This window comes from Phlebotomus argentipes, unplaced genomic scaffold, assembly GCF_947086385.1.
Source record: "Phlebotomus argentipes unplaced genomic scaffold, Phlebotomus argentipes genome assembly contig_42, whole genome shotgun sequence".
In the NCBI taxonomy this organism is placed as follows: Eukaryota; Metazoa; Arthropoda; class Insecta; order Diptera; family Psychodidae; genus Phlebotomus; species Phlebotomus argentipes.
In genome coordinates, this window is record NW_026776171.1 from 118,633 (window position 1) to 130,714 (window position 12,082).

At 41.0% G+C, this 12,082-nt stretch overlaps 1 protein-coding gene across 3 annotated transcripts; it reads left to right on the forward strand.

Annotated features, from left to right (window-relative positions):
• Positions 1–19: 19 nt before the first annotated feature.
• LOC132257285 (peroxidase) lies at positions 20–11,120 on the forward strand. Of its 3 annotated transcripts, none has more exons than XM_059754134.1 (8): positions 20–36; positions 1,487–1,802; positions 2,381–2,811; positions 4,566–4,970; positions 6,019–6,202; positions 6,454–7,050; positions 7,121–7,321; positions 10,613–11,120. In XM_059754134.1, exons 2-8 carry the CDS (start codon positions 1,715–1,717, stop codon positions 10,840–10,842), a joined length of 2,136 nt encoding a protein of 711 aa, XP_059610117.1. In that variant the 5' UTR covers positions 20–36; positions 1,487–1,714; the 3' UTR covers positions 10,843–11,120. The 3 variants fall into 3 exon arrangements, with proteins under 3 accessions (XP_059610117.1, XP_059610115.1, XP_059610116.1); XM_059754132.1 differs by lacking the exon at positions 20–36 and adding an exon at positions 616–844; XM_059754133.1 differs by lacking the exon at positions 20–36 and having other exon boundaries at positions 1,235–1,802.
• The last annotated feature ends 962 nt before the right edge of the window (positions 11,121–12,082 follow it).

Consider the following 12,082-nt stretch of genomic DNA (forward strand, 5'->3'; position numbering starts at 1 on the left):
TAACAGAGTGTTTGTGTGTGATATTTGGCGTATCTGGTGAACTAGAAAAACATAAAAATGCAATTTATTATTCCTCACATCTCCATAGAAAGACCTTTCCTTATATTTTTCCTATTTTTCTTCCTCACTTCAGTTCCGCAACGCATTAAAAATGGCAAAAAGAAATGTGTCTTAACAACTCTCGTTAAACAGCAAAAATGCTCTCCTAATGATCGCGGTGTGTCTCAAAAGAAAACAAATAGTTTTCAATCTGGCAAAAAGACAATTCTATCTCACTTTCACTGCATTTTGTAAGAATCTTTTCCCATTCAAAGCCTCCAAATGCGATCGCGAGTGATTAATTCGTCTCTTTTTTCCCCGCCTGTGGAGCATAATGATCGCCGTGATCGCCGCACTCGTGCGGATTAAAGAGTCTACTCGACAGGTTCTGAGTACGCGAAAACGCACTTGAGAGCGGAAATTGTGTCGTAGAGCAAAAAGTGCGGCGATTTCTTACGTGATCTGCAAATGATGCTCGACTGATCAACCCCCAAAGATCGCCGGCGTGATTCATGACTCGCGTACGTGTGAATTATGCCGATGTGAGGAATTGAGTGTGTGCCGGAGAAGCGCAGAACGGGCATATCAGCTGCTGGAGATCTCATTCTCGGATCAGTGCGAGACGGATTCTCGACAGTGGCGCGCAATCCCTTCCGCTGTGATCGCAGAAACTCACAAGATTTCTTGCCCAGATTGTTGATCGCGAGGATTGCGAGGATTGCGAGGATCGCGAGAGTGAAGTGATAGAGAGACGATTTTCAGTGACTTCTTCTCATCATCCATCCATTCGCCCAAGGAAAACGATGTAAATTTTGATCATTTCAGTGTGACACTGGAGATGTTTGCAATCAAGCGCTTGTAATTCTGTTGTCTTTTTAATGGAAACCGGTTCCAAATATTTACCAAAGCGTGAAGAATCACAGAAAAATTTCCACTCCAAAATCCTCTGTGGATTCAGTTGATTTGTTTCTGTTGCAATCAAAGTGATAAGAAAAGTTTTGTTTACTCGAGAGCGAAATTATCGCCTCAAAATGTGAATTTCTCAGTTACAATTGACTTGTAATCCTTGTAATAATATTTATTTATCTGTTTGATTGCAAATTCCCCCGAAATGGGAGCAAAATAGACAAGAAAACAGACTTTCCAGCGATTCTAGTTGCGATGTTATCACAGGAAAGAGAGTCACAGAAATCAAATCAATGAGACTTCTCGATCTCACTTCCACACATGTGACGCAAAAAGTCTGTTTGTGGCCTTTGTTGCTCCTCCAGTCAAGAGGCATTGATCAGCAAACAAAATGCCAGCAATAAGATCAATTTTTCCGTCTCGTGACTCATCACCTTCTCTATTGCTTCTCTCTCTCTCACTCCGCCTTGTCTCGGATTGTGAACTTTCAATTAGTGGACATCGCATTTTAATTATCTCCACGTTAATTTGTCCATTTCAGCCGATGATCGCGCGCAAAAACACAAATAAGCGAGTGCTTCTGATCAGTTTCCTCGGTGCTTGTTGAGGCAGAACACGCGAAGAAAAGCAACGCGCTTTGGATGGTGTAGATCAATATTCATTACACACCGTGACGAATTCGAGCAGAATACTAATTTCACCAGCCAAGTGGCATAGGTCACATTCCGAGGGTCTTTTTAGTGATTGATCAGTCGTCGTGCGCGGTGAAATGTCTGGAAAAACACACTGCTTTCCGTGTCTCATTGGGATCTTTCTCTTGGCGCACGCACACGCCCTGCTCAGCATTGACGAGAGTGGTGAGTTCTTGCATTTCAGCGCTTCAATGCCTCAATCAAGGGGGAGATCATATTAAAAGAAGTGTTTGTGTGACTGATTTAAGACTAAATAACATCTTGAAAGAGAAATTTCTGGGTCTAGAATGAAAATATTTTATTGTCAGTTAGATTTCAGTTAGTTTTCGATTGATTTTCAGAGTAATAACACTAAAGTTCTTTATTTTGACAAATATTTTCTAGGTTATGTGACTTATTACACACAAAAAGAGTTTAAAATAGGAATTATTTTCATTCACAAGCTTTATAAGTAATAAATTGTGTATTTGCAACATTTACACTCAATGCAAATCGCAATTCTGGTAAATTAAGAGGGTTCAAATCAAACATAACCTCACATTTTTACTTCACAGCAACAAATATTGAGCTAGAAAGATTAGAAAAATTCTAATTATGAATATAATATCAAATAGTGCTATAGAAAAGCAGAAAATCATCAAATATTGTATAAGAATTTGTTCATTTTAGCCTTCATTTTACTTTTTATTGTTATATTATCTCCCCCTTGGCCTGAATGAATTTCCGATTTATCGTGGGAACAGGTGGCGAGCAAGCTGCGCGGGCTTTTCTGGCGGCCAACAAGACGGTTCTGGCCACAGCCGTTGGTCAGGCAGAGGATCACTTCCAGAAGCTGAAGCGGTTGGAGGCAACGCTAGCCACGCGCGCCAGAGTCCAGAATGGCAGCATTTCGGACGCCCAATTGCTGGACGGATTGCCGACTGATCAGGCGAAAGAGTATGATCGCGTGGCGCAGATCGTGCTCAAGACCAGCTCGAATCTTCTGCACACAGTCTGCCGGCCGCACAATGTGGCGGACAAGGATTGCGCCAAGCATCTCGCCCACCTGGACGTGCCTCCGTCGGAGGTGAAGGATCAGTGTCTGCACATGAGCTACCTTAACTCGGCCAAAGGTAGCGGCTATCACGCCTACAGGCGTCTTCTGCCCGCCGACTACAAGGATGGCCTGTACAAAGTGAGTGGTGTGGCAAATTTTGCGCGATTTCCCGCGAAATTCGATATTGCAAAACAAAACACTGGCAATGTTGGTCAGCGAAAAGAGCCAAAAAGCCTTCACTTCAACACATTCCTTGGCGAAATTCCTGGGCAGAGAAGCACAAACAAGTGAAGTGCAAGTGATATAATCTAATTGTGGGGATAATGATCTTGAATTAAAGTGAGCTTAATTGATTCCACTTGTGATCAAAACACTGATGAAAATTTAATCGAGACTCTGATGTGTGTTATGAAATGCAGAGAAAGAAAAGAGACTAATAATATAAACTATTTTCAAAGCACACGCCTGAGTTGAAAATTTTTTCTGCTTTTCCATTCATCAGGGACGGAAAAAAAAGCAAGAAGTGCGCTTCACAAACTTTCTGTTTCTCTCACACATCGCTTGTACCATACAAATTTGGATCAGTTTTTACACCTCTATTTAGTGTTCTTTTTATCACTGTGACAAAGCATGTGAACCATTTGAATGATAATTTCGGAAATTTCTATTCAAAACATTGCCAAACGGGGGAATTGATTTGGCGAACAATGCTTGTTCATTAATTTTTAATGAGATCTGACCACATTCGCTGAGATTAGACTGATAATTTGGCCCCGTTTTCCCATATTAATCTTCATCTCGTGACATTTCTGCACAACATCCAAAACATATTTATCCTTTTTTGCCGTGCACTTTTGCCACACATTAATTGGAGAGATGATTTCGACACGATTTTGCAGATGCGAGAAGAAATGCGCTTTTTGCACGCCTATCAAATTAATGAGTTCGCAGATAATAATCATAAAATTATTTCGTGTTTAACTCCTTTTTTTGTTGGGATCTTTTCTTGCCCACCTTGAAATTATTTGCCAAAATTGAATCAAGCTGAGATTTTAAATATCCCAGAGATTCTTGCAATCATTTTTCTACACTTGTTATTACATTTCCTGATCTTGATGAAGAAATTCCAAAAGTTATATCAATTTTTTTGCCAATGCGCTCAAAAATTACAGAATTGACATCCAATTTGAATATGACGTAAGAAAAGTGTCTTGTTTTTGGCGCTGTAATTAAAAAGTGCAAAAGAAAGGAAATATTATGCGTCTAGGCTGAAATTTGGGATTAACTAACAAGCAAAAGGGGGAAAAAATGTTTGCAGCTGCACGTAAAATATGATCCTATGCGCATTAATTGGATGTCTCCAGATAACCATGCATTCATTTAACATTTTGGCAGAGAAGAAATAGCATCAAGAGATGTTATTTATGCCAATCTTGTGGAGTGCGAAAGTGTCTCACAAATTGCTGTTAAATGCATTGGCAAGGCAAGAAAGGTAAAAATTTAATTGGATATTTTTTTTCTGCGAAGAAAAACGTGTAATAATCTGCGCGACAAGATATGAATTTCTGAGACTAATTCAGAGGGAGTCAATTATATTTGTGGGAAAATAGCGATGTGACTCAGTTTGCCCCCATTAAATTCTCACATCGCGGATCAATTTTGTGAGTGAACTAGACGGGCAATTTGCCTAAAGTGAATTGCGCCATTTGTACCATTTTGGGAAGTGATCACAAAGTGGTCAATTTGCGTTGGCAATTGTCGAAAATGGAAATATGATTTTATTGCACTTATTTGATATTTCGCCACTACACTGCAAAACCGCGCCAAATCACTCAGTTAAAGGCGATTGCGCGATGTCGAGACGATAATTGTTGATACAATTTGCATTGCAGATCCGCACCAGGACGGATGGATCGCCACTGCCGCTGCCCAGAGTTGTTTCCAGCGCCGCTTACGACAACGCCATGGATCACCTGAACACGATCCGGAGCTCTCATCAGGAGTCCAGCGAGGGCGCCCTCGACGCCCAGCGCAGCGTGATGCTGAGTCAGTGGTCGCAGTTTCTGGAGCAAGACCTCGTGAAGACGGTGCCGCGATCGATGGGCAACGGGCGGCCCATTGAGTGCTGCAGCACGACCTTCAGCCAGGCGGCGCCGCGGTACAGACATCCCGCGTGCGCGCCCCTCGCCGTCCCCGACTCAGACGCCTTCTATCGCCGCTTCTTCGTCAAGTGTCTCAACTACGTGCGCAGCGCCCTGGCCGTGGATCCGCAGTGCAAATTGGGCGCCCCAAATCAGGTAAGTGCGCCTGATCACGATCTGCCCCACATCCCAATATGACGATCAATTAACCGACAATTATTGCATCTCCATCGACGCCGTGACAAACTCTGGCCATGGTGTGCCACTATCTCCTGGCAAAGTACAAGAGCTGGATGGAAAAGTCACCACAATTTGCAAAAACCAAACACGCCGAGAAGGTGCACAATAACTCAACGGAGCAATTCATTCGGCATCTTATCTGGCAAATCAATCTCCTCGGCCGCGATGGAGTCTCAATGATTTGCCACATTGAGAATTGTGTACTCATGATCAATGTTATGAAATGATGCCGGAGTTCATGTTACATTTGCATGTTTAGTGTGTTAATATTGTTGTTATTTATAAAGTGATCTTATGACGGTTAAGCAGAGTCGCGACGGAAATCGTGAATAAGATCCATATTGTGCCTCTTCTCGGGCGCAAAATTACAATTAACTCCACAAATCGACATAAATCATACTTCGAAAGCTTCGAAATATGGTGAATTTGAATATTCTTTGTGGAAAATAATCGTAAAATACTTTTATGGCAATTTTTTTTTTCGTCTAAATTATGCTCTAACAAATGATCTCAATCTATTCATAAATCTCCGCCTTTCAACAGTAAATGGAATAGTAATAATAATAACAATAATAGTAGGTGAAATATCATAAACACATGATTTTGAAAAAGTCTCATTCCTCTCTGGGCTTTTCCACAATTCCCAGGAAATGTAGTAAATTTCAGTCTTTGACACATTTCAAATTAGAAAATGGATAGTTTTTGGCACATTCTCACCATAAAATTGCATACAAAGGTAGTTTTTCTCTAATCTGGAATAGAGATCATGCAATCTATATTAATGCCGAACTCTTCTTTCTCAAGACTGCCTTGAGAAAGAGCAGAGAATTTAAAATTCTATCAGTTGACACTGCGTAAGAGTTGATTGTGAGCCCTTTTCGGCAGGTGTTCATCCATATAATGTTGGGCAAAGAAGTGACTGAGACTCACAATGCAGTGTTTGTTTCTTCTTCAACTCTTGCAGCTGAATCAGGCCACGAATCTGCTGGATTTGTCCCAATTGTACGGCATGAATGATGAGGAGACGCGCACCCTGAGAGCATTCCGCGGCGGAAAGCTTCAAGTCTCGTCGGATGGGGCCAATACGATTCCAATTCAGCAGCACAGTTCGCTTTGTCTTCAGCCTAATGAAACCTGTTACCTCTCAGGTGGGTGCCTGTATCTGTCTCGGCTGCATAAATTATGTCTCGTACAATGTTGCTGATCGAGAGCAGAGCCATTAGCAAGCTCAGACAAGTACACCACTTCATGATAAATTCACACTTGCGCGGTACATCATTGCCATTCGGTGCCCCTTCCTTGGGCGGTGTCGATGATATACTGCGCGGACATTGATCAAATTGTGAGCCAATCTATCTTCCAAACTGGCTGACGAGATGATATTTCTCTCCCCTGACAGGTGATCCTCGTGCCAACGCCAATCCATACATGGTCCTGCAATATTCAATCTTTATGCGGTCACATAACAACATTGCGGAGAAATTGCGCAGTATTAATCCATCGTGGAATGACGAGAGGCTCTTCAAGTTTGCCAGGAAAATCAATACGGCGCTGTATCAGAAGATCATCTATGAGGAGTGGGCGCCCGAAGTGTTGGGCGCCGATGCGGCGCAGAAGATCAGCGACACTCCCGTTGAGGTGGATCGTCAGAGGCGAGATTTTGGCGTGAGCAATGAGTTCGCCACTGTCGCCATTCGCTTCTACAACTCCATGACGCCCGGCGATCTCTTTAATTCGGCCATTCTGGTTGACTCGGTGAGATACAATCTCTTCCAGCTGAAGGACACCTTCTACCGGCCGGCCAATTTCACCTCGACTGACTTCTTTGCCAAAGTCCTCGTGGCCAGTCTCACGCAGCGCGCCATGGCAATGGACACGGGCTATGTGGATGACTTGGGGATGCAGCTCTTCCGCGCCACCAGTGCTCACGTGGGAACATTCGGCACGGACTCTCTGGCGCTGGACATTGCGCGGAGTCGCGATCACGGTCTGCCAGGTAATTTCATCCAGAGCAAAAGTCCATCGAGAGCGAATTGTAACTTTCTAACGTGCGATCTTCGTCGAAGGCTACATTCACTACGTGAAGCTATGCCAGGGAAAGAACGTCAACAGCTGGAATGAACTGAAAGACATCATCTCACCGCAAGATTTGGCTCTCTTCAAGAACATCTACGGCTCTGTTGCCAACATCGATCTTATAATGGGAGCATTTGCTGAACATCCTGTCGCAGGAGCAACAGTTGGACCCACACTTTCGTGCATTCTAGGCAAGTATTGTATTTCTTCATGATTAAATTAATGAATTTCACCCACATTTTCCCTCGGTCATGCAATCCAGCATTGCACAGCAAAATCTTTTCCACCGTTTCCGCTTTACAAACCACCCAGCCTTTCAAAATGCCCAATTCACCTCTCAAAATGCAGTCACTGTTTCGTGTAATATTTCAGCCACAGGTGCGTTTCCTGAGGTGTTGTAGTTCAATTATAGTGTTCATGATTGTTTGATTTATTTCACCTCACGCGAAGACCATGCGAATGAGGACATTGAGACATCGCGCGTTCTTCCAGCGACGAAAAAACGTCAGACCTCTAACTGAGACATTAAGATAGTTATCTTGCGTTGATCTAGACAATCAATCACTTTTCGCATTTTCATTTTCATTTGCAGAATACGGTGAGAGAAATAAAAGCACTAATTGAAAAGACATCAAATGTTTGGTAATGAATAAAAGTGTGGCTATTAATGATTCGCACGTTTCTCACGATTTTGTCCCAAAAATAAGACCACACAAGATTACCGCTCTTTCACTTGAACTTGTCCAATTTAATAAGCCTTATATGTGTAACGATTATGAGGCATGAAAGCTCGTGGTGATTTTGAGTAAAGTACCGGAAGCTCATAGTCACACTTTACAAAGTGACACTTTCGGAAGTTAATGCCTATAATTTGCTCATTTTCAAACACCCATTTATGATATTGATTGCAATTCACAACCTTATGTGGTATACTTATGGCTATTACATATCATAAACCACTTTGAACTGTGTAACAAGTTTTCGTGCAGAAACTAGCGGAATTTCTGAGACGCTCTGCAGATCACGGTGTTCCATGTTACAAGAGATGTAATTGAGTTCTCTTTTTTTCCCTGGCATTAAACTACCAATAAATGGGAAACTGATGATCAGACACCAAATGGTATTGCATAAAGAGAAACACTTTACTCAAATTGATTGTTAATCGAGGGAAAAGTACAAGATAAACGCCATCCAGTGATTGGTTTGTAATTTCTCGAAGATTGTCTCTCTCAAGTATTCTCAAAAATTTTTACAAGCAATTTTCACCATAGAGAAACATATTTTACACGCACACTCAAGACATCTTCACGTGCGATAAATTTGTTGGAATTTTTGTGGAAATGATCAAACAATGCAAATTGTTGCTATTTTTACACAATATATTTGTATAATTTCTGTACTTGATGTTCTTCTAAGTGAAACAAAAAGACAAAGTTCAAAGAAGAATGACCGATTTTTATTGCTCCACATTTTCTATGCTTAGCGAAGCTACATATATGCGTTAGTGTAATTCAAATTAAGTGAAAATACGCACAATTGGACCTGAACTGCCTGTGAAAGACTTATTCTTATAATGATGAGATTGCAAATTATTGTTATATGTCTTTTTTTCTCAATCCACGCTCACTAACCATTGAATGGCTCACACACGACTTATTTTTTTTTTGCACCTCTTGCAATTCTCGAGCAATTTGCAAAGGAGAAAAAAAACCACATTACGATATTGATAAAATATATTTTGATTCACTGACTCTGGCGCTCACCTTTCGCGACTGCGGAGAGATGTTGTCAATGAGAAAAAGGTGTTGTACATCACACACAAACCCATTGTTGTGGCCATTCAAAAGATATTATTACCAATCACATTATTGCCATGCTCGGAATAACATTGTAAGAGTGCGCATTGCTGCCTAAGCATGAGCAAATGATTGAATACTCGTTATTATAATGATTATGCTCTAGTTTGAAATGCGCAAAAATTGTCATGTAATTTAATAATTAGTATATTGTTAATGCGACTCGTTACATAATTCGCCTGGATTATTCCATTAAATCACTATTTCCGTCACTTCCATCACTTTTCACCACTCTTTGCCTCTTTGCCCACCTCCAGAGCAGCCTCTGAGAGTGATCTCACTGCACCATTACATATTCCAATCAAATGGAAGTCTGCAAACATACACACCTCGAGTGCAATGTTTATGAGTGCACTTTGGGGAATAATATAATGTTGCACGCCTGAAGATTCTATAGCATAATAATATAAAGTGCAATTCACCGCACAATACAAATGTGTTTGCTGATATTTTGAGATGATTTCACGAACGACTTTCCTTCCACTCAGGCCAATTGGACGCTAAAGAGCAGTTTGTTCACTGTGTCTTAATGGGTATCAATATTTATTGTGCAGGTGCCTATCTTATTAAATAATTTTCTATAATTTTCTAGTAGTAATTTGTTATTCTATGTTGTGCCATGGAAAGACACACTTTGCCCCTAAAGAATCCAGTGTAGGTTGTGAAGTACAAGAAAACATGATTGCATAAGAGAAAAAACTCGAGTTTTGCATACTTTTTCTTTAATTGTCTGATTATGTGGCTAATGTTTTGGATCTCAGACTTTTAACCCTCGTGCAAAGGCAAGAAAAAAAAGAATTAATTATACAAATAATAAAAGAGTCCAACAATGTTTTGAAGATGATTATTCATTGGCCCTTTCTTTTGGAATATGTAACAAAACAGTTTAATTTCTTCTATTTAAAGAAAAGAAAACGTTAATGATGAACTACGTAACATTGCGAATATTAAAACGGGTCGTAAATGATTATTCTCATAATATTTGGAAAAATGGAAATAAATGAAATATTCATCTATTTTGGACTTAAGCATCGACACATCAATATTTAGCACACACAAAAAAACTGCTTAACTTTTCAAATTAGCGTTTGTGGAAGCAATAGAAAATCTGTGTCTGTGGCGTGATTAATATTTATCTACTGTACTTTATCTAAACGCTTTCAGCTCATGTCGCAAGTAATTAATATTACTCTCTTCCCCATTACACTCGTTGCTGTTGTTCTCTCGCTGGTCATAGGTGAAAATTAAAATTTTATTGTTACACACGCGAGTCCGCGAGATTATGTGTGGCAGAGAAGAGGAGATTGATGGAAAGTGTATGTGTACTTAAAATGCCCACGGCGATTTTGTGGTTACATATATCGGGCTCGGACTTCTGAAATGAAAGCAACATAAAGTCCTGTGCCATGCATTTACGATGACTCGATCATTGTCACATGCGAAGTCCATGAGAATTCCCAGAGATCGCCGCGGAGAAAGTTGCCCTGGAAACCATCTCCAAATACGCATTGTGAGATGAAAAGTGTGTGTGTGTGTTGAAGAGCGTTAGCATTTTAAAGTTCTCAGGAAGTTGCATCAAATTGCATAATTGGATCATTATGTGTGTGTCTCTTGTCATTGTTGCAGGGGAGCAGCTCAGCAACTCCAGACAGACGGCAAGGAGCTTTTACGACAACAACTTCAAGTTGAGACACACCGTGAGTGACTACACTGCAGCGCATCTGCTCTGCGACACGACTGACCTGCAAGTGATCCAGGAGAATGTCTTCAGAGTGCCTTCGGAGGAGAATCCGCTGCAGCGCTGCGAGTCGCTGAAGGGAAGGCTCCACATGAATGTGTGGAAACCCTCGTCGTAATTAATCAGTTGGGAGGGAAATTTGATGGGCCACGAAAATGTACAAAGACGATCGGCACAAGAGTGCCTCAGAGCGACGACCAACCTTTCCCTGATGGAGGGAACATCCTACATTAATCAGTGCTTCTGCAAGACACCTTCTCTTTCAAGGTCTCTCTCTTGCTAATGCCGCATAAGGCGAATGGGACACAAAGGCTAGAAAAAAAACACCAACAAGATGTTATGAGATATGTAGCAAGGAGTTTGTTTTAACCCAGAAATTAAATTCTCAGAGATTTATTGCGCTTTTTCAATTTACCTCCTAATAATTAATTGGAAAAATTGTGTGCTAAGACTATCAATTTGGCGCTGACCCAAGAGGGAGAGCGCGAACGACATCAACCTTCAAGGTGAGTGTGCGTCATTAGAGGCACTTATATTGCTTGATTTGTAACAGATCTTTTTTCCAACTCTCTTGATGATTGTGCGCCTCGCAAAACTAACCCAAAATCAGCGCCCAACTACCTGTTGCACTGCTCCCATTTCGCTAGACGCACTTGCATAATGCCGACGATGCGTAAATTCGTGCTCACACGTAAGCATTTTACCACGGCGACCGCTCATGTGATCAGCAGCTAATTGCTAATTTGGTATTAAACTGACCATAACCGCCGACACCATGTTTTCGACTGCCAGTCTTCATTAGGAGGCGTTGAGGAAGTGTTGATAAGACTCTTCAATAACTGTGTTCAATAATTTCGCAGAATATCTCTGACTTGCGAAGAGGAAGAAATGCATAATCTTCAAGAAAAATTTCACACAAACATAGTTTTTGTCTGGCATTTGATGACTCTTCACAAATTTCCCAATTCTTTTTCTTTTTCTCAAGAGCGAATAAATGATATTTGTCACCAAACAAAGACGTTTGTGTCACGATAATTTGATGGGTATTTCACGAGTCCCAGACTTGTTTCTTATTCACATTCAGCAGAAATTCCAATAGTTCCCACCGCAAACACAGCATGTTTGGGAAATCTTGGATTTCTTCTTCACCTCATTGAAATTCCAAGTGAAGAAGATTAAACCTGTTCATACGCACAGGATAGAATGTCATCAGCAATTAGACGCATTGTTTATTGATCTATTTTTAAAGTTATCTATTCACAATTGGGCGAAGGGAAGAAGTTTGAAACTCGCGAAAACGATCTCAATTCGTCATCAATGTTTTCTTGGCTATTTTTTTTAAATTAAAATGATCCATT